Source organism: Phasianus colchicus, chromosome 7 (genome assembly GCF_987193195.1).
Source record: "Phasianus colchicus chromosome 7, bPhaCol1.hap1.1, whole genome shotgun sequence".
Classification (NCBI taxonomy): domain Eukaryota; kingdom Metazoa; phylum Chordata; class Aves; order Galliformes; family Phasianidae; genus Phasianus; species Phasianus colchicus.
In genome coordinates this window covers 1,827,314-1,850,486 of record NC_143442.1, presented here as the reverse complement: position 1 = coordinate 1,850,486, position 23,173 = coordinate 1,827,314, and the positions used below count along the sequence as shown (strand labels likewise).

At 47.2% G+C, this 23,173-nt stretch overlaps 1 protein-coding gene across 4 annotated transcripts; it reads right to left on the bottom strand.

Annotated features, from left to right (window-relative positions):
• Positions 1–16,004: 16,004 nt before the first annotated feature.
• Positions 16,005–22,910, bottom strand: RBM43 (RNA binding motif protein 43). Of its 4 annotated transcripts, none has more exons than XM_031590794.2 (4): positions 22,685–22,910; positions 20,759–20,957; positions 20,178–20,272; positions 16,005–20,096 (listed from the first exon to the last, which is right to left on the bottom strand). In XM_031590794.2, the coding sequence occupies exons 2-4, from the start codon at positions 20,952–20,954 to the stop codon at positions 19,359–19,361; spliced, it is 1,029 nt and encodes a 342-aa protein (XP_031446654.2). In that variant the 5' UTR covers positions 20,955–20,957; positions 22,685–22,910; the 3' UTR covers positions 16,005–19,358. The 4 variants fall into 4 exon arrangements, with proteins under 4 accessions (XP_031446654.2, XP_031446653.2, XP_089999593.1 ...); XM_031590793.2 differs by having other exon boundaries at positions 22,255–22,909; XM_090143467.1 differs by lacking the exon at positions 22,685–22,910 and adding an exon at positions 22,039–22,177.
• Between the last annotated feature and the right edge of the window lie 263 nt (positions 22,911–23,173).

Here is a 23,173-nt window from a genome sequence, read left to right as displayed (position 1 = left end):
ATCAGGCAGTGATTTTTTCAGTAAACACCCACTTTCTTGAACATGTTGCCCAGAAGGCTTTTTCCTTCCCTGCGAGCTGCCTCATTTTTGACTTTCTCAGCGTTGAGCTGCCCAAGAAACTTGAGGTTGGGTGAACTTGACCTTCACTGTGTTGATGAAGAATTTCATGTTATTCAGTGCCCAAGGATGCATCCTTCCAGCCTCAGCCCATGAACTGAGCTCCCTGAACTGAGGAGCAACCAGCTCAGCATCACCTGCTCCCATCCTCTGCATGAGAAACTGAGCATGGCAACCAGCTTCAGTTTTCCCAATGCTCTGCCTGAGTGTAACCCTGCCTGCTTAGGCAAAATCTCTCCAGAATTTTATCTGGGTGTATTTTTTGTCTTGTATCTTCATAGCAGTTGTGCTCAAAAGCAATGAAACACTGATAACACGGTAGTATGATTTTTTTTTTTTTTTGCTACAGGTTCTTGAGGGCATTGAGATAAGCACGACACCATTTACAGATGCCACCAAAGCAGCAAAACAGTGAAAAGAAGAAAATAATCCTGGAATGTTACAAGGGATCAGAGAGTTATAGGGCCCACAGGATGGGTAACAAAGCAACAACATGTTTGTGGCAGACGCTTGGACACCCAGCGATGGGACAAGGGGGAATGGTTTTAAACTGAGACAGGAGGGTTACGTTGGATATGAGGAGGAAGTTTTTCAGCCAGAGGGTGGTGAGGCACTGGAACAGGTTGCCCAAGGAGGCTGTGGATGCCCCATCCCTGCAGGCATTCAAGGCCAGGCTGGATGTGGCTCTGGGCAGCCTGGGCTGCTGGTTGGTGACCTGCACACAGCAGGGGGTTGGAACTGGATGAGCAATGTGGGCCTTTGCAGCCCAGGCCATTCTGTGATTCTACAACATACCTAATATATATGTAGGTTTGTATTGTAACGCAAGGACCATGCTACCCATACTTCAGCTGCTTCCCAGGGTACATGATATTCTAGTTATTTACATGAGTATGTGCTGAGTACTCCTTCCTAACAGCATCAGATGGTGTGTTAGTCTTCAAATTACTGGGTTTTACTCTAAAGAAAGATCCTTCTTCTGCTCACTTTAATTACTTCACTTCCCAGTTCATGTAATTCTCTCTTACTCTAGCACATTTTTCAAAAAAGAAAAAAATGCCTGAGATTTTCCTTATCTGTCTTATCCCCTTCTGATATCTAAAATGTCACACTTTATCAAACACAAGATAAAACTAGCCCCATCTAGTTCAAGTGTCTGTCATAAATCAGTTCCTTTAACAAGGTGACAGGAAAAATACCCCAAAGCATGTTTCTCACTTTGTCTTCCCATACCCCAAATATCCTGGGACAGAGACATTACAACAATCTCTTAAAATCAAGTTGACATCCCCTATGTTATTCATTGTTTTACCTGTTTTTTTACACGCACACTTCATTTTGTCTCCCATCCTCACCTCCTAGCTGTACTTATTCCCTTAAGGCCATCACAGGCAATACAAGCACAGATACAATTTTCAGGTTGAATAAATCCTTTTTATTTTGGAATAAAACCTATGTCCTTACTAGAAGATAAAGTCAGAGAGAATGCTGTGTCTGAAAGCATCTTCCTCCCAACCTTACCTTGCTTTGGGGTGGTACGTGTCTGCATTACTGTCTGCCTCTGCCCACGCTGCTTAGGGAAGCTGCTCTATGGTGATGATAGGTGCTGCCATGATGGAAGGCAGAGGAGAAAATTCTGCCCAAATGTTCTCTAACTATGGCCATAGTTAACACAGCCTCTGTCTGACTTGTCTTATACTTGCATCCTTATGCTCTTGGACTCCTGATATTCTCCAGCACCAAGATGCTCTCATGATGGAAGGCACTACCAGGATGGAAGGTGCTATCATGATGGAAGATGCTATCATGATGGAGGTGATACCACAATGGAAGGTGCTGCACAGTGACATGGGTTGGCAAGAAGTCCCACTCTGGCACAGTAACTGCCCTTCCATACACCTGCCATCCTGGCTCCCAAGCATGCAATTTCTGAACAGATCTCTATTCCCATATGGCTGCATTTTAAAATACACTCATAGAATGTAAATCAACTGCATTGTAGAGAATGATGGCTGCATTTTATAGTTTTCACATGACTCAGAAGGGCGGATGGAGCAGCAGGGATGCTCAGAGGCTGCACCTCACCAGCACACACCATTTACAAGAGGTTTGGTGATCTTCACCAGCAAAGGAGGTGGTTGAGAAACTTTTCTGCCTTCGAAGGAATTACACAGAAGACACCTCCATGCAAGCAAGACCCATTCCTCTCCAACAAAAAATTGCTGCTCTTGTTCATACCCAATACATTCATACAGGTACAAGAATTCAAAGAGCAGATCTGGCCCATCTTCCCATGAGGAACCAGAAGGTTTATTTTTCTATTCTGCCAATGGAAGAAATCATCACTCACGTTTCCATATGTAAGAGTTTTTGGATCCCAGCTGTGCAGCATTTACACCATTACCCCACAGTGCATGCAAACAGCCCAGCAGCCAGGAACAGCTTTGCCCAAAGCTGCTCTACAGTGCAGTTTCTCCACACCCTGTTTACCTGGGGCTGGCCTGGGAGTGTGACACAGCCAAGAGCTCAAAGCCTTGACAACATCAGGACAGTCCTGCTCAAGTTCCAGAAGAGCAGTCAGCCCTGACCTGTGCATTGCTGCACTGTCTCCAGTTTCTGTTAACCACAATTCACATTTTTCCTTTCTACAGTCCTACTTTTTTGCATTTATTTTCTGCACGCTCCTTTTATGTACGCCCAGTTACAATAGTGATCAAAGAACTCAGAAGAAGTTCCTATGCAAATGAAGTTACGAATTTGCGGTTTGGGAAGAATGTAAAACCCACTCATTCTATTTATATTGAAATATTTTAATGTATTTTTAATGCCTTGGCCCTGGCAAAATGAATTTCATTCAAGGAAGTGATATATTGAGCAAACATTATTCTCCTAGGTTTATTTCTTTGTCAAATAATTGATTTTTTTTTTTTAATGTCTCATATTACAGCTAACATTACATAAATGCAGAGAGAAGAATTGCTTGGTTAACATGCATTTCTCACGAGGGGCCCTTCAGGGCTACAAGCCCCATTTCTATGAAGCCAGCTCCTACTGCTCCGTTTTGCCCATACCTCCGACTGCTTGCAGCAGCTGATGGCCTCCAGGGCAGCAATGGTGTGGGCTGGGCACCAGCTGGCTCTAACTGAAGCTGGGTTCAGGTTGGATATGAGGAACAATTCCTTCTCCAAAGAGCAGTCAGGCAGTGGCACAGCTGCCCATGGAGTGGTGGTCATCATCCCTGGGGGTGTCCCAGAACTGTGGGGATGTGGCACTGAGGGATGTGGGCATGGGGGAGTGGGCTGGGATTGGGACTTGGGGATCTTAGAAGTCTTCTCCAGCCTTAATGATTCCATGATTCTATGATTTTGTGATTTTAACTTGCTCCTGAATGGCCACATGCAGGGCCAGAACTCGTGAAACATGGGAAAAACACGGGACCCAAGAATACTGCTTGTCTCGTGCTTTCTAACTTCCTGTGCAGTTTCTCTTTAGACAAAAGTGGAGATTGCTGCCAAAATCAGATACTCAGGGAACTCTCTTGCTTGTAAAACCAACCGGTCCCACGTGACACGCGAACATCTGGAATCCATCCCTCCCAGTGCAGCCTTGCTCCAAGCACGCTCAGATGTCAGCCCGGAGGGGAACGCATGCGGCTTTCCCAGTGTAGAAGCAGCTCCTGCAGAAAGGGGTTTGCAGCTGATTGAGATTTCAGGGGAAAAAAAAGTGGAAAACAATTAACGCTGTCAAAACAGTCAGTGATCAAAATGAATTTTAAACTATTTGATGGCAGTTCTTTCGACCTAAGGAGAGAATCTTGCCTCCTTCTTCTTCAAAGCCAAATTGGAAGCGCTACTCACTGTGTGCTGGAGCCACAGGGATGCTCCCCCACGGATGCTGCTTCTTCCTGCAGGAGGTTGGATGGGGTAAAATGGGAACCTGAACCTGAGCAGTGGGCCTGGGTTCAGGTGGGGTGGGAATCCACTCTGCAGCGGTACGTGGGCTCTGCCCTGTAGTAACTGCCCATGCAGGTGTTGCTGACAGTTTGTGGGTTAATATATTCATATTCAGTTAACAATTTATGGGTGGATATACTGATACTCCACATAGGTGATGGCCCTTTTCATCATTGTCAGATCAATGCATGACTCCCCTACCACTCACCCACAGAGCATCACCCTGATATTTAAGGTGAGCATCTTTAAGTCCCTTCCAACCCAACTATTCCACAGTTCTATGATCTTTAAGGTCCTTCCAACCTAACTATTCCATGGTTCTATGATCTTTAAGGTCCTTCCAACCTAACTATTCCATGGTTCTATGATCTTTCAGGTCCTTCCAACCTAACGATTCCATGGTCCTATGATCTTTAAGGTCCTTCCAACCCAAAATTCTGTGGTTCTTTGGTCTTCAAGGGTCTCCTAACCCAACCGTTCCATGGTTCTATAATCTTTAAGAACCCTTCCAATCCAATCTTTCCATGGTTCTATCATTTTCAAGGTCCTTTCCAATCCAAGCCATTCTATTGCTTTCTGATGCTACACAATTACAATCATCGTGCTGGTTCTGACCAGCAGAACTGTGATTACTTTATTCAGACAAGCAGCTCTGTTAAGTGAAGCCAGGATGTTCCCATTCTTGCACACCTGGGTCACCGAGAGCATTCGCAGGCACAGTGCAGAGGGCTCAGGAGCCACACCAGAGCTCAGAGCAAGCTTTTCCCTGTCCATATCTTTGCACGTTTCCTTTGTGCTCAGGCGCACGTCCTGCAGCCCTCCCAGCTGACTGCATACAGCCGAATGCTGTCGGAAATATCGGTGAGTCGGAGGAGATCAGCCCCACGAGGGAGGCATGGGAAGGGAGAGGAGGAAGAACACCTGCACTGCCGGCTGTTTCCCAATTAATATTTAAACATTTTACACAGATCTGGGACCCTCCGAGCAGAGTGCAAAAACCCAGCAGTGATTTAAGCCGGAGCTTCCCCAGCTCTCTGAACAGCTTTCACGTGCACCAAAGGCAGTGCCATGCTCTCCCCATTCCCCTGGCACAGCAGTGAGTTCCTCCTCTGCAAATTACTCTCACATTAATTAGACTATGCTAAATGAAGAGCTGGTCTGTGTGCAGTGTAGCAGGGGCTGGGGGTGGCACAGCAGCCCCAATAGCACACAGGTGGCTGCAGACATCCACAGGAGAAGTGCCAGGAGCCATCCTTGAGGGGCACTTTCTTAATTATTTTTAATGAGATGTTTGTGACTGCTTAAGAGAGGCAGGACGGGCACTTCCCCCAGAGCCACACGGACAAGGGGTGAGGAGGGTGAGCAACTCAGAATTGTAACCATCAGCCTCATGGAAACGTACAAAGGGCACTGAAAACACAGACAGACATTACAGATTCCTGTTTTTCCAAGTCTTCCACTTGCAGGACAGGTTGCTGCTCTGCCTTGCTAAAAATTCCCAAACCCCAGTGCAGAGCCATCCAGCTGTGCTGGGAGAGCCTCAGGCTCTGACCTCCCACCGCTTCATTTGCAAATGGGCCCCAAACACAGCAAAAGCAGTGCCCGTGCAACCAGCACTCCCAAATATTCGCAGGAATGGCTCACATTCCTTCAGCACACAAGGATTAGTAGTTTTTTGCAGGGTGATTTGCTCAGTGTTTCTCCTTGTCGTATCCTCTAACTCAGGAATGGCTCTGCTCAGCGTATCATATTCGTGGGGAGCAGTACCCTTGCGGCAAGCCTTGCTCTCAGCAGCTGAGAGCTTCAGTTTTGCTCTGGTTTATATCCCCCAAAGCCCTTTAACAGCTCGCACATTCCTTTCCATAAAGCTTACCCTTACAGCTTACCCTTAAATCAATTTACGGCTCAGCTAGAGCGAGAGCAGCCAACACACCATGCAGAACCACAGAGGGCAGCATGCCTCGACCTTCTCCAGTGCCACCACTGCACGGGCAGTGCTGAGCCTTGGGAACAGGGCGTGGGGACACCTTGGGCAGCATCAGTGCTGTGCAGCAGGGTGGGCAATGCACTGTTTTCCAAAAGCAGGCTCCATTTCACACAGATTGCGTATTTTGTGCCTGCAGAGAGGCTGCCAGTTGCTCACTTGCGCTGCAGAGCCTGCAAGGTTCTGTTGGCAATGGGACTGGTTGGGATCTGGGGATAGAAACCTGGGTGACCTCTGCTCACCAGACACTACACAAACTCCACTTCAGCTTAATTAATAAAAATCATTGATAAGAGTACTATAGGAGTACTACAGGAGGAGCAAAATACACTCCATCCTATAAGCAGCAAAGCTTTGGGTAGGAAAGTGCCATTTCGGGTTCCCCGTCCTTCACTTCTCCAACCAACAGTAAAAGGAAAGGGAAATAAATACCAGAGGGGACACCTGCCTGTCACCCTGTCCTCAGCCTCCCAGCCCAGCCCATCCCCTTCTGGTTTCCATTTCCTGCACTGAAGCAGCAATCGTGTCCCCTGGCTGCCGCCGTTGGTTATGCAGTGATGGATGTGCAAAAACATGAAGGAAGCACTCCCGGTGCCATGGGTTTTTTACTTTTAAAATGCACTTTTTGAAGTCATAACATTTCAAAGCAGATTTACAATATGTTTGCAATGTGGGTAAAAAGATTACTTTAGTCTCCTGGAAAATGTAATTTTCCAGTAATTGGTGTTCTCCTACAGTAGCTCATATGCATGCATTAATCCTCTCCTCCAGCCTCGCATGTGTTTCTTATCCTGTGTCACACAAAAGCATGTTGCTGAACCTCCCAAGTACCTCTGCTATCCAAACTGCTGGGAACTCCTGGCAAAATCAGATTTCTACATGGGCAGAGAGTTTCCAGTTATCCATGATATGCTCTGAGATCCAGCTCTGTGCCCCCAGCACAACTCCCAGCACAATTCGCAGAGCCCCCAGTTCCTCACTTGCAGCAGATCTCCCAAAAACAAGCTAATGATTTCCAGAAAGGCTTCACCTCCAGGATAACAATGGCTTTGTCTGTATCACGTGCAAATTCTTAACAGTGAGTTACTTGGCACTGTAAGCACCATATATTTATTCCACTATTGCATGGACACTTGTGATGATGGGTCTCTGCTGCGTGGCACCAGGAGCAGGTTAGGGTGGGAGCAGTGGGATCTCCTGCTCAGACCTGAGCATTTTTCTCCCAGCACCACCCACTGAATCAGTACTTCCAAACCTTTGGGGCACTGTATCAATAATTAATTCAACAGGAATCCGTATCATTCAACGCAGTTGTGTTTTATGGAATAATAAAATACAGAGAGGGTAAAAATCTATTAACACAGCCGTAGTCCTCCTGCTGTCTGCACAGGATTGCTCCACACAGGGTGTCTTTTCTGTGCTACATGCTTAAAATTCAATTTGCAATGCAAAGGCTGATGAACATGCTTTGCAGCTGCTATACTTTTTTTTTTTTTTTTTTTAAGTAAATAAGCAGTTTAATTTCTGTTGCATCAAGAAGATATCGTGCAATCGGTGATTCCCCAGTAGCAAACCCTTGGCACTGCACTGAGCAATGGCACACAGCACCCTCTGGTGCTGCTGCGAGAAGCATGAGGGTGAAGGAAAAAGGAGCTGACCCAAGGAGATGGGAGGCTTCTGCCTCCTACCATGATGGAAAGGGATAGCAGGAAATATTCCGGACCTCACAGGTGCACCTCACCCACATACAAGCTGCCCATCCACACTGATGGTTTGATTTTGTACACCGTGGGTTTCTAAGTGAACAACTTAGGGATGTTCTGGTGTCCAAACACCCCAGCATGTATTCTTCTATATGTGCTGCTGTGCTGGGAGCTGGGGCTCAAGGAGAGCCAAAGAACAGCAAAGAACCGCTAAGGACTGCAATCCATGCGCTGGTGCCCACCCTGCCCTCCTGCCCCCATCCCACAGGGCATCACTGCTTTGCCTCCTGCTTCACCCCGACAGCCTCAGCTCAAAGGTCAGCACCCAATTAACGAGGTTTCTGCTCAATTGTCTAATCCCCTGTAATCTTGTTAGGATGGTCCTCCGCTCCGTCTCTTCCTGCCGTCTCTTTCTCACTGTTTTCCCATTCCTTTCACTTCTCCTCTCTCCCCTTCCATTTCCTACGCCTCCCCCAAGCACCCTTTTCTCTCAATTGTGTTCAAGTTTCGCATCACCTCAAAGATCTCCCCCAATCAGAGATTTAAGGATCTTTTTCTTTAGCTGCATTCAGAATTCTCAGCACTTCTGCTCTTAAACTGCATTTGAAACGCTTCCCATTCCTGCACGTCTCTCTAAAAGAAATCACAATGAAAACATTATTTGTTTTAAGTTGACTTCCAATACACCCAAAACCTTAACTGCATTCTCAAGAACTCTTTTATCTTCTCCTTTTTGCATAACCCATTATTCATCTCAGTTAATTCAGAGCCTGCATACAGGACCTCTCCCACCCTCTCATTTACATTTCCCAAGGGCTCTTCTTTAGTTTGGGTCATTCTTTCCATCTTAGATACACAGTGGGTCTACATTCACCCTCTTGTTGTACCTCTTCCATAGGTGTTTATGAACTTCTCCTTAACTAAAATGGGAAACGGTTCTCCAGAATGAAAACAGAGCAGGATTATGCTGTGAGCACTCTTAGGATGTTGGTAGTGTTGATTCCATCACTTGCCTGGTGGGATTTTCTCAACTGCAGGAGAAGCACGCTATAAAAAGAGGCAGAATGTAGAACAAAATTGGAAGCTGCGAATCCTCAGCTATGTCATTTTTGTGTCAAACTGTAAAAATCCCAGGAATTATCCATCTGACAGTAGATATTCCTCTATCTAGCAGCCAGGAACGAAGCTTAATAGCTAGATTGCATTTACCCACAGGAGGTCACGTGGCAGCTGCATGTGTGGGGCAGTGCTGTGCTGTGCATGGGGAGATTCTGCTGCCTCGCTCCTTTCAAAAAAAGCAAAAAAATGCCCTAAGTTACATCTTAACTCACTGCTTCATATGTAGTGTTCAAATCTGAAGACCAGGATCAGAATTACAGCTGGATCAAAGCCCTGGTGAGATGCAAACGCTCCTGCACGCATCAGCTCTAACCCTAAAGATATCCATGCTGGGGGTTCTGCGTGCACAGAGCCTGCCCTGCTGTCTGTCCCTCCTCCTTCCTCACAGCCCCCTCCCCACCCCTTGCTAAGGGGAAAAGCAGAAAAGTGCTGGTGTCCACGCTATGGAAACAGCCTCCCAGACAGACCGCTCTGCACTGGGCTGGCTGCTTCATTGGGGACCACATCATTTACGCCCTGTGCAGCAGCAGGGATGGCATTTCACCCATCACACCAAGCTCGAGCCATTTGGCAGCAGCCTCAGCAAGCCTGTGATATACATTCCTCCTTGTTAAGTGGAGGAAAGCCTTAATTAGGATATCAAATTTCAGGAAAACACAGAAGAGGCCATTCCTCTGAGAGGTCTGGGGCTCAGTCCGACCAAATGTTGACGACACTGGGCTGATGTGCCAGGCAGCACAGCTGTGGTCATCACATCACTGAGGTTACAAAGAGCTCTTTGGGTGATGGGCGGCCATCTTCTCCCAGAAAGCAGAGGGAACTGGGACAAATGAAGGCACTGAGGTCATAAAAGAGAGGTCTGAAACAGAAACGCTGCCTGGTGCCTGCTGACTGGTCCCCAAGTACTGGAGCATCACTTAGTTCAGCTAAATGAAAGAAAAAAGAAAACTAAAAATCCCTCCCAAATGTCTCTATTCCCATCCTGTGCATCTGTCACGCACGGTGCCATTGGATGTGATCCAAAGCTTGTCCTCCCTTTTCTTCCATCTCCTAACTGCAGCTCAGAGCATACCCAGGCTTTGACTTTCTTGCTCCCAGTGGTGTGCAAACATTGTAATTTGAACAGTTTTCTGCTGTAACCTTTCTGCTCAGAGGCCCCATAAAGGGACCAAGGTGCAGCACTGGGGTAGGACCTTTCTGCAACAGGCACAAAGGTTGGTGCTTTCTCACTCTTCTCTCTTGCTTTTAAAGTGCACTGCGTTAATGTTTACAACTATTTAGAGAAAAACACTCCATTTGCTCTAAGAGCTGGTTATGGGCCTGTAATGATGAAATAAAAAAGCAGTGATTTCATCCTGGCTGTGGGCAATGGGCTCAGCCAGCCCATAAAGAAGTCCATCTGCAGGCAGGGAACATGCAGTGAGGGGAGACAGAGGTCCCAAACAAAATGCAGCATTGAGGGCATAGAAGTGGGAGTACAGGGGGGATGTGAGGCCCTCCTGCAGCTCCTGGCTTGGCCAAGGGTTGGCAAGATACAGGTGAAGCCCGGGAAGAGCAGTAGTGCCCATGTTCCCCCCAGTGTGGTTGGGTGCAAGGGGGTACAAGGAACAATTTCTTCTCCAAAGAGCAGTCAGGCAGTGGTACAGCTGCTTCTGGGGTGTCTGTGTGGATGTGGCACTGAGGGATGTGTGCAGCGAGTGTGGTGGGCTGGGTGTGGGCATTCAAGAGGTCTTCTCCAACCTTCACTCTCTGCAGAGCATCTTTCCAGCAGCTGAGCCCCCAGCCTGTACTGATGCATATGGTTGTTCTCCCCCAGGTGCAGGATGCTACACTTGTCCCCGTTGACTGGGTTGCTCTCCATCCAACTCTCAGCCTGCCCAGGTCTCCCTCAATGGCAGCACAACCTCCTGGGATGGCAGCCACTCCTCCCAGCTCTGTACCATCCTCTGTACCTGAAGATGCAGGGGGGCACAGCCCTGGGCTCCCACTCAGATTTGAGGTAGGGACCACCTCCAGCATCCAGAAATGCCTTCTCAGCATAACGTTGAGCTGCACCTCTCTCCAGTAATACCTGCGCGCAGAGCAATTGCATCAGAAACGATTTCCCTCCATCTCAGTAAAAGCACATTAGGAAAAACTTCAATTTCTAGGAAAATGACTTGACAGCTGTGTTGAAATGACCTCTGGTAATTTTAAGCGAATGGAAGCTTTTATATTTGATTGCACCAAAAATGTAAAGCGTGTCACTTATTAAGCTTTCATATCTGACAGTCTGGTACCCGACGACATCCTTACAGCAATCTGGAGTGCAGGCAGCTAATGTACCTCAAAATTATTAGGGACTGTAGAAAGTCGTTACATTTGAAATTAAATGGGCTCTTGGTTCTTGAAGGCATCTCCCACATCTCCCTCTCTCTTCCCTTAATGATGATAACTCGCCGACCTGCCTGCTTTGCCCTAGGAGGGGACCCATGTGCTCCTACTGACCTGCAGCATCGGGTCTTCACCCCCCCCAGCAGGGCCTGGCTGCAACCTCAGCTCCTTTGGCCCCATCTCAAAGGTGGGCCCAAATGCCATGCAGGAAGCTCTGGCAATCCCCCATTTCCTAACCGAGGCTTTTGAGCAAGAAATGTCCAGCAGCACATCATAAGTTTCCCATCAGGGAGCGATTGCAGGGAGGAAGAAAACCTTGCTTAGTCTATTAAAACCCACATAAAAATAAATATGCAAAACCAGCTGAAAACACGAGGGCTGTAAAACGTTTGGGCCAGCTTAGACAGCCTACAAATGGCACAGTGGTGTGGCAGTGGCTTTGTACACCGGCAGGATGCTGTGCCACCTATATCCTATGATTCTTGCTCATGTCCTGGCAGTCCCAGTCCAAAAAGGGAGATGGGCACAACCATAGAGGTGGGCTGCAGTGGTTCTGCCATTTCCACATGGTGCTGGGGGCTTGCAGAGCTCCTGGGAAACCTCAGTTCCCACCTTTGTGCTGAGCTGTGTCTCTGCTTACCCAGGCACACACGTCCAGTGATTCATTAACGTGGTAACGATCTCAGGGTGAGCATTAATAGCCGCATCACTGCCAAGCATCTGGCTGAGGTTAACAGCTTCCACACGGCAGGTAAGCACCGCAGAGGAAAACATAAACTTGTTGTAAAGAAAACCCAACCCCTCAAAATAAAACTGGAAGAACAATAAAACACAACAGTTGCAATGTAAGCACACCCTTTTGTGCCGCCCGTCCTGCAGCACATATGGAGTGGGATCACCCTCCATACACCACGGGCTGGTGGTAACAGGGTGGGATGAGCAGGACTTGAGGACTTCGGCTATTAGGAATGATTCATTCTCCAAAGAGCAGTCAGGCAGTGGCACAGCTGCCCATGGAGGGGGGGTCACCATCCCTGGGGGTGTCCCTGAGCCATGGGGATGTGGCACTGGGGGATGTGGACGGAGGGCATGGGGGGGTGCGTGGGGTTGGGGATCCTTAACGAGTCCCAGAAATACAATGGCTGTGCTTTCCCCCTCCCTCTGTGGTTAACGTGCCCTGATTCACCCTCTCCAGACAGAGCCAATTCCACAGCACCTAACTGAGCTGCTGCCCACAGCAAGCGTTTGCAAAGGAGAAATCTCACAGCAGGATGAGCAAACTTGTGCAAGCTGGGATAACATCAGCAGCCTCTGAGAACCTCTGAGAAACGGCAGCACCAATCACCCAAAGGTCCCAGGGTCTCACATACCAGAGCTGTACCCACAACTGCAGGCAGCCGCTGGGTTCTGCTGATCTTGTGGCTCATTAGTGGAAACACAGCTGTTTTCTGCAGGAAATTGTCAGCCTCTTGATGTAATCCCATCTTGGTGGGGGTGGCTGTTTTAATTACCACCTGGAAACAGATAGCAAGTGTTTGCAAGTTGCAATAGGCTCTCCCCTGGGGGAAAGCACAGTGCTTTCTTAACTCTTTAGCGCTGAGACCCAGGGAATTCTTTATTTACTGCTGCTTGTATTTGCCATGCAAAGCTGGGAGGGTGATGGATGGGACTGGCTGGTGCAGAGGCAGCAGCATAAATGTCAGCTGGCATGAAGCTGAGGATTTGAGATCAGCTCAGACAGCGGTGTCAAGGCAGCCAGATGCAGCTCACTGCAAAGCCTCTGGCACGCTTGTTTTCAGCATTTTAGCTCACTGCTGCTCTCAGCACGCAGCGTTTGCCCCTGTAGGAGCACACACACCTGATTGAAAGGGTCTGTATCAGATACAGAGGCAACCACAGGCTCCAGGCACCTGAAATGGACAGGGAACTAAATTATGTTTCAGCTGTGATTGTCCATCCGGGACGCTTGCTTGAGAGAGCTGGAAGGGACCAGCCAGGGTGCTGTGTTATCTCTGTGAGCACAGGGCTGCTAGGCAAGCAGATGTGTTAACTGGTCCATGATCACAGCAAGCACTGTGTGCAAACAGAGGCACAGGGGCTATTTTGCACACTAGCATCAATGATGCTGGATGCGCATCATGAGCAAGACCACGAGAAGCACCAAAGCTGCAAGACAGGTACCAGAGCTAACAGAGAGCAGCCAGAATCCAGGGCAAATCTGAAATTTGCCATCAGTGCCGCTCACCTGGACACCATGCACAGTAAGGAAGGCCATGGATGCTCTGCAAGCAGAGGCATTGCCCACCTGCCTGAACACAACAGCTCCAAACGCAGCACGAAGCACCATATTTTCAGGCCTCTTCCTGGAAGCACAGATAGAGCTGTATGGAATGAAGGCTGCTGTCAGCTCCTGTGCCGCTTGCATCTAAATGAGCCCCCCCAAAGGAAGCCCTCTTCCCTATGTAAATAGCAGAGCTCGTCCCCGCAGGCCTGTTTCTGCCCTATGTAAATACACCCACAGCCCCTCCAGGCCTGTCAGTGCCAGGCATTAATGAGCCCGCAGAACCGTTTCTTCTCTCATTTCGTTTGGCAGTGCAGATGCTTAAGTCTCTCGACGCGTTATTCAGAAAGTTTGGAAAATGTAAAGTAGGCCCGAGAGAAATGCCAAATCCCCCAGCTCGTGGGGGAAGTGTTCGTGTAACTTAGAGGGGGAAAAAGAGCTCTCGGTGGTGTTTACTGTGTGCATTACAGTTTTCCAGTTGTTAAGAACTGGCTGTATCCGTGCAAGAGCAATCTGCTCATAAAGAGAAGCTCCAGACGGTGCTAAAAGAGATGGATTTCTGCAGAGTCCCAGCACGCAGGGCATGGCTGCGTGCAATGCCAAAGAGAGAGGTTGCTTTACTGTAACGCTGGGAGAGATTTGCTGGTACCCACAGCAAAATGAAAGGCTGCTTTTTTCAAGCATGTCTGAAGTGCAAGTTGAGAGTGTGGACGTGCACCAGTGCTGCTCACTGGCTGCACTGCCAGCCCCAGCACCCACAGGGCCATGTGGGTACAGGGCTGCATTGGGTTTTGCCCCTTTCCATGGCATCTTTTGTTGCCCATTTGTCCATCCTTGCTGACCCCATCCCCTCCAGATATGCTGCATCACCACCTATGGAAAGGACTTGTCAGACTACTTCTCACACCACACCCTCACGTCGTATTTCTACAGCAAAACTGAGATGGTTTCTCCATCCCTGAGCTGCACAAAGAGAGCAGAACTTTGTTTTTCCAGTATCTCATACCACGTTTTATTTGGGTAAAGCACTCAGCCTGGCTGGTCCTGCTCTGTACTATGGCCATTAAACAGGCAGTAGCAGTGATGGGAGGGGAAATCCACCTGAAAAATGGCTTAAATCCAGCAGCAGCTGCTGCTATTAGAAGCAGTACTCCTTCTTCACTCAGTTACTCTGAGATGTTTTTCTGAAGGTCATTAATGGGTGTCAGGAGACGAAGGAAAGCTGTGCAAGGCAAAGCAGAAAGAGACTTGTTTTCCAGCGGACGTTTTGCAAGGGAAAAAGTAAGTACAACCAGACGGGGCTCCAGGTTGTTGTGCAGTGTTGACTAAAGAGAGGGATAGAAAAGGTCCTTTTGTCAGCATCTGTGGCAGATTGAAGGGGAAAAACCAAAAACACCAAAGAATGAGATATTTTGAATGACATTGGACCACACTCATAGATGTTTTCCTGCGTGTAGCCAAGAAGTCAGCAGTGATAGCTTGGAGAGAAGCCACATATCCTGTAAACACCCATCAGCCTCTCCGAATGCGATGGACGAAGTCACCACGGAGATGTTGAGCAACAGAGAAGGAATTTTTTCAGTGCTATCTTGGCCCTGCTCGACAGCTGCTTTCCTCTCTTGCACAAGATGTTCAACAAAACAGGAACGTGTGTGTTTGCTTGTGGGAGCTTCCTGAGGGCCGGATCGGAGCCAAGTGAGAGCCTCAGCACCTCCGGATGCACAGAGTGCCGAGCTCATCTCCTCCTGTCCCGGTGGGAGTGCATCCCCATCCACCCCACGCTGACTCACCAACCACCCCAGCTCACCCCTGGCTGAGGCCATGGCATGCTTTCATCACAAGCGTCATGCTTCTGGGTCTCCGGAGTGGCCAGATGGAGATGGACGAGGCTGATGGTTGTCTTGAAGAATCAGTCGTTGAATTTTCGTACCTATATATATGTATTTAATAAGATGTCTCCTTAAAGCAGCACTTCTTCCTTAAAAAAAACATCTTTCTGGCATTGCAGCCTTTCAAGAGACATGACAGGTCTTTTGTAGTAGCTGTTGGTTTCTTTTTTTTTTTGCTGAGGCAGACTGGATGACAACAATTATACCTGCAAGAAAGATCTTCCAATGTATCAACCAACCTCCTTCCCACGTGCTTTGCAGGCACCTTCTACACTGCATTATTAGATGTGCAGGTACAGTGGGGAGTAACAGAGGCTTTGTCCTCCCTCAGCCACACCAGAGCTTTGCATCAGTGATGGCAAAAGCACTCCAGTAAATCATTCCTCCTCCGTCTGCCTCCCCCATCCCCTCAGGCCAGCAGTGAGATTGCTTTTCCACCAAATTGTATAATATTTTCCTGCTAAGGGATGTCAAATCCTCTCCCTAACGCTCAGGTTTCCAGACAACAGAAAAAGGGTGGTTACCCACTGACCACAGTGCGGTGCTGCCCTGCCAGGAACTGATTCTGCTGGTTGTTGTGGCTGATTATTTTATTTTATTTTATTTTATTTTATTTTATCATTAAGGCTTTGTCTTAATGTCAGTGGGAACTGTGCCTTCAGACAAAATTAGGCGTTGTATTTTTTTACTCCATGAACTGTTACATATCCCCAGCTGGGAAAGGGCAGCAAGCGTCGGCACAGCAATAAGGACAAATATTTGGTTGAGGTCCCAGGAGTGAATTCTCTTTTCAAATTAAAAGTGCAAATCTGGTGCTGAGAATACTGAGTCAGCACTGATGGTTTAGATCTAAGAATTGCATCTAATATGCTTTCCCAGATATTTTGCAATATACACAAATATTAAATGCCTTTTTTGAGTGGAGCTCAAGTTATAACAGTGCTTTGCTTGCCATAAAAAGTGACTGTGAGAATAATAGCTGGCAAGCCTCTTACCAGACCTAACACCGATCTGCTCTGCTGTATTTGTTTATGTGTCCACACTAAGGATAAAGTCAGACTTTCTTTTTTTTTTGCTGAACATCTATTGTTTTTCACAGCAACTGCACCATGATGGAATTAAGGAATACATGTTTCACTTTCGAGGTTATTCTGCTGAAATGCTGTTTATATCTTACAGCAAACATGGGTCTATCCTGGTGGACCACAGTGCGTGTTTTTACCTGCTGAAAAAGAAGGTTGCTCTGTGGAGTTACATCTAAAAGAGCAGCTCAGGCAGTCACAGCACGTACCACAGCCCCCTGGCTACCAGCACTGACCCTGCTGGGCCACAAGGAACCATCATGAGATGGTGGTTCTCATAGAGATGAGAAAAGTGAGGTATTCCAAGGCAGTACTGCTGCAAAACCCACCTGAAATAGCAGCCCCAGAGATCCAGGAGCATAACAATAGATGGTATGTGCTGGTCCACAATGGACTCACATCCCAATTTAAAGAAATGACATCCAGGTATGGGACCAGAGGCTGCAGATGGAAGACCCCAGGAAGAGGCAGTGCTGGTGACAGGGCACCTGATGGATGATGGACCAGTGAATCTGAAGAGGAGCTGTGACAACTGCTGTAAAACAGCAATAAAAGTTTTATTCAACTGCAGTCTTTAAAGGACTTTGAGGTTTTGACCTAAAACCCAGACAACAAGAAGTGAGCAGTAGCCCTACCAGTGCTGCTGTCAAAGTTGACTCAATGGATGTAGTTCAGCCCGTTCCTGACCCACTGGTATTCTGACTGACATCAGTGGTACTGGTTTATGAGCCCTAAGCATTTCTGCAAGTGCACAGGAAACTCTAGGAACCAAAAAAAAAACCTCAAACACTGAGACTCTGCAGAAAGGAGAACGGAAGATCAACGCAGACATTAGAAAAGAGAACTCATTTCATTAAAGGTCTGACCTTCATGGAGAATTTTCTCCTTCATGAGATTAAAAAATTTCCCATCCTTGTTTAAGCTCTGTGGGGAGCACTGAAAAAGGCCAAGGTTGGTCAGTGGGGAGCAGAAGGAGCCCTACCAGACCTGGTTCTGGGCACAATGCCCTGCCCCCCTCCAGCCTCTGCATGTACTATTGCTACAGAGGAACCTGGTGTAGATATAAGCCTTTAAGCACTCCTCCCTCCCAGTTCAGCACATCACTTCAGCTCATCATCCTCCCACTTTGACAGTGTATTTTAAAACACAGCACTGGTACTAGTTTAACGACTTTTATCTTTCATTGGCATAACTGCAGTGGGTAATCAGTCACGACAAGAAAATGCCTTAAGCATGATGAGCTTCCAACTATAAGTCTAGGAGTTGCTTAAAGAACACAAAGCATTTTGAAACTCATTTCTTTAATAGGATCATAAATTCAATTTCATAAGACTTTCTTGTAAAAGAACTAATGGTCTGTAAGTCTTATTTCTGAACATTCTGAAATCACAAAACACACTTTCAACTTGGCTTTCTAAAAAGATCACAAAAGATGCATATTTGGAGTAATAATGGATCTCTGTGGAAAAGGTTTAACTTTAAAACACACACTCTAAGCTGTCACGTTCCTATGGACTGCTTTGATCCCCAATTTCAGTGAATGAGGCTGAAATCTTACAGTGAGCACTCCATTTTAACTCGTGAATCAGATGGAATTCTGTAGTGAGCACTCAGTTTTAACTCCAGGCACTTAACTCTAGAAATGAAAGCAAAGGGCAAGGCAGACACAAGCAGGTAAGTCTAAACAGTAGACTTAAGGATGTTTTTTAAAACTATATGCATACCTGGACCTATCAAAAACTGAAAATGTGTACAGCTGCTAACAAAAGAGATATTCAGTATTCTAAGGCATTCAATTTAGAAAGTAAATAACACTGACTAAGTCTTCATCAGGCTGTCCTGTCCTTCCAGGAGATGGCAGAAATCCCTGCAGTCTGAACCTCTGACACAGTCTGGAAAACACAACTGGAAAGCATTAATAGGATAAAAGTGTTCCTGTTCTCAGTTACAACAACTAGTTATTGCATTAACTAATCAGTTTTGCACAGAAAAAAAGGACTGCTCCTATCTGGTGTATCTACATCACTAGATGATTTAGATCAGAAAAACTACACTATTCCCACGTTGGGCCTAAGAACTGTATAAACAGAATATGATTTCACAGTTTAAATGTGCCAAGATTTTTATATCAAAATTATGGATATACTTTCATGTCTAAATAACATGCTGTCCAGGGATGCTGAAACTGCTGTTACTACTGGAAAAAAAACCTGCTATTGCTCCTATAAAGACAAACTCAGTTTCTCCTCTCAGGAACTCCTGGTGCCAGCTTGTAAGGCCTTTTTCAGGACATGACAAGCCTACAGATCTATCAAGCATTCCATCGTCTCAAGTACTAAAGTTCTACCTTTGTGCAAAGAGCTTTCTTCTGCAAATAAGAGCAGCAGCAGCAAGCCACCAGTCCTATCTTCAGTGGTCATCTCCTTGCACAAAGAAACACATGAACTTCTGTACAGGATTTCATACCAGGTTGGTTCACCCAGCTTTACAGTTACCATTTCTTATACTAATGAAAAATCTTCAAAAATTCTTCTTTTCACACCATAAGCTCCATGACAGCAAGACAGAGTGCATTTTGCCAGGATGCAGCAAATGAAAGGAAGAATGTGTCTCTGTCTGAACGGAAGAAGCTTCATTTCTTCCATCTTGAAGCTCACCAGAAATACAAAGATCATTTGTTTCCTGGTCTGAACTTTAACTTTATTTGGTATCTGGGGAGGAATGGGCTTTTTCATCCTCGTGTGCAGCATTCCCAGTCTGTGTGTAGGAGAAATGAGGCAGACCTGAAGTGATACAAAGGTTGCACCAGAACAGCTCATTAGAAGCGCAGTGCACAACAAACATGAATGCTATCTTTCTACCTGTTTTGAAACAGGCTCTGAATCTTTTTGTTCACTTCTTGTGTAAATTTAAAAACTGCAGAAGAACTTCCTATCACATCAATATGAGTATCATAAGGAATAACCAAAACATCAGGGTAGTGGGATTTTACACTTTCACACACCAATCTGTATTTCTTCTTATCTCTGGTGCACTTCCCAAAGTCGATCCTTTCTTTACGTAAACTGTTATGAAGTTTTATAGACTGATTCTCAATTTTCTCCTTGACTCTTAATACTTGTCCAGTATCAGGCCTGTTTCTGCCTTTCTGAAGATGCAGTGTAGTTATATCACCATTAGTGATGTCAGAAATCACAACATCGGTATTTGCGAGGAGTTCCTTGGCAAAGAAGCACTTCATATAGTGGTATATATCTGTGTCAATAACAACCACTTGCTTTTCCCCTTCAGCATCATGAACAAAGTTATTCACCTCTCCGGTGAGTCTGTGTTTGCTCAGCCTCTTCTTTGGTCTCTGATGGGACTTACTTGCTTCATTTTTATCCTCTGAGAGGGATTTTGCTTTTACTAAAAGAAAGTCTCTTAGCCACTTGATTGTTGGAAATGACCCTTGAACAGAAATATGCCCGTTGGATTGCAAAGAACCAAAGCTCAAAGCTGTGCTCTTCTTTTTAAGTTCTTGTATTAGGTCCTCCAAAACAAATTTATCTTTGAAAACAGACATATCAAGGACAGCTGTGACAGAGCTGAAGACCTAGAATTGTGAATTAGAGAAGTTAGGTAATGGTTAACATAGCTGAGGAAGCACAACTAGATAAACTAAGGATGAACTTACATTTTCACAGTAAGGGGTTACTTTCAGAGGATAGTATCTGGGCAGCCTCCTGTCTTCTAGTCGATGCTCATTCTTCTGTAGAACACTCTCTACAACTAAAGAGAACACCAGATTCACTTGTTTGGCAGTAGGATAATGTCTTATTGCCAGTCTGACAGTACATCACTGTGCGGGTGTTTTCCTCTTGATGCTTTCCCTAAAACTTCCACATGCACACATGTGATCCAATTCTCTTGCCTAATATATTTGCATTAGTCAAAATGGTTCAGAGAGACAGAAGCCTGTCTCCTCAGAACAATAATTGTCAGAGATTTGTTCCCAAAGGCCTGACTAGAAAAATCACGTTGTGCAGTGTTTAAGTTTGTTTCTAGAAACAAACAAAAGTTTGTGAAAGTCTCTTCAGAGTCATTACTTCACTGAACAGAAATAAAATCCTGCAACTCTGACTGACTAAAAGAGAGGTGTTGGTCTCCCAGGCACATCAAATCCTAATACAATATATTATAATCATTTGTTTTAGAGTAAACGTTCTAAGGCTAATTTCTGGGAGAACGTTTCCTATGGTATATTAGTATGAATACCTTCTTGATCTTCAAAAGTTATATATGCAACTCCTTTTTCCCTTGTTGGATACTTCACTTCTTCCACATCTCCACCGTTATTCTTTGCCTTTTGGAAATGAATCACCAGAATGTCACTCATGACATCATCGTTCAGAACACCATCTGGAACACCAGAGATGACAATGGTCCTTGCTGATTTAGCAGCCTGTCCCATGTCCTGTGCAGAGAGAAATGGCATGCTGTCAGAACAGTGACCTGCACAGAGGTTACCCATAGCCACCACGGCTGCTGAACTGGCTCCTTTTTGTTCAGGCAACCCGTTCCTTTCATAGATAACTAAGATTGCTTTATCAGATCCCGATTTCAATGAATGCCAGATTCCCTTAGGCACCTTCACATTACCGTGCAGTAAAAAAAAGTGTCACTTACTCACCCTCTTTTGTTAAAGCAGTAAAAATTAGAACTAAATTTAGCAGCTTCCCAAATGAAAGGCCCAGTGTTACGCTGCTACGATTGTTTGCTCTAATATGCAAGATTTGAAGGAAATGGAAAATGTTAATTGCATGTACTGTTCAACAAGGACTCTCTTTTCAGAGTGTCAAGGTCAGCTTCAGACAGTCCTTACTTGTTAAATTCACAAGAGCTGGGACGAAAGGTTATGCTGTGACTCAGCTCTCTCCATTTACTCAGAGGACAACCTTGTTAAATTGGAAGAACATAATCCCAGCCATCTGAGACCTGCGGTGCATAAAATAACTACACACATGATTTTCATCAGAGCCAGACCTCCCATTGCTGCAAACATGAAACCCATCCTAAATAGGATTTGCATCCACAGAATCACAGAATTACCAGGGCTGGAAGGGACCTCAAGCATCATGAATCTCCAACCCCCCTGCCACATCTACGTCTTGTTAGGGAAAGCATCTTTTCTTTCCATTCCTGCTACACAAAAAAATAAACAGTATTATTTCAGTGAAAATACACCATAAACGATGGGACTCTGAGGAGATTTTGCAACGGTTTTTTGGCTTGGAATGAAGGAAAGGATGGAAGGAAACAATTCAGCACGTTTGTTTTCCAACAGCTGGCAACCCTGCCTGTGGCAGAGGGCTGGGACTCGATGACCCTTGGGTCCCTTCCAACCCGAGCCGTTCTGTGATCTGTTTGCATGGGAAGTGTTTGTGGCAACGAGCTGCCGCTAGCTCTGGAGCGACCACGCAACGACCGTCCTCCAGCCTGCGTTCCTCAGGCTTCTCTCCTTAGCTTACACCCTTCGTGCTCCTCTCTGGGCTTACATCTCCACTGACAAAAGCTCTCCTGGCTCTGCGCTGGGTGATCACCGGGCACTCACGGAGCCCTCAGGACGCGCACGTCCTGCCCGGATCCACGCAGCGCAGCTCGCCTGAGGCTCCACAGGCCCTCGGCGGCGCAGCGCAGCGCTCCCGCCCACCCGCGGCTGTAGCACAGCGCGCTCCCGCCGCCATGTTGCGCCCCCCGCGCCCCGCACTTGCCGTGGCGTGGCTGCCCTGAGGGAGGCCGGGAGGGCGGGCAGTTTCTGGAGCACCGCTCGCGTCTCGGCTGCGGTGCCGAGCCGGAGGGAAACGAAAGCGAAAGGTGAGGGCAGGGCCGGGCACGGAGCCTGCCGGGGGACGCCGGGAGCGGAGGGCGGGCTCGGCTTGGGTTCGGCGTGGCTGTAAGTTGGAAACGCTGAACTCAGCGCCGGGAGGAGCGGAACGCCGCGCGAACCTCGGGAGCTCTGTTAAAATCAATCTCGATTTTGAGAGCCTTCTCGCTCCTCCGCTCCGGGACACCACGGCAAACCATAACACTTTCCGCCGAGGCTGCGCTGCTCGGCGGGGTTGAGGCGGCTGGCAAGCTGAACCCAGCTTTTCCCCCTCTTTCCTTTGCTATCCGACCGACGCTTTCAGGGAAGGCAAAGACCCTCACGATCCGCCGCTCGCTGCCGTTCCACGCTCCCGCAGCCGAGCGGTGCTCCGTGCCGTTACACGCACCGAACGCCGAGCGGAGCTGCAGCCCCGCGGATCGCGCCCAGCCCGCACCTGAGGTGTCACAGAGCCACAGAACGGCCTGGGTGGCAAAGGAGCACAACGCTCATCCAGTCCCAACCCCCTGCTGTGTGCAGGTCGCCAACCAGCAGCCCAGGCTGCCCAGAGCCACATCCAGCCTGGCCTTGGATGCCTGCAGGGATGGGGCATCCACAGCCTCCTTGGGCAACCTGTTCCAGTGCCTCACCACCCTCTGGATGAAAAACTTCCTCCTCACATCCAACCTAAACCTCCCCTGTCTCAGTTTAAAACCATTCCCCCTTGTCCTATCACCATCCACCCTCACAGCCGTTCCCCCCCGTTTATCCGCTCCCTTCCAATATTGGAAGGCCAAATATTGGGTCACAGCAGAAAAAATACCCGC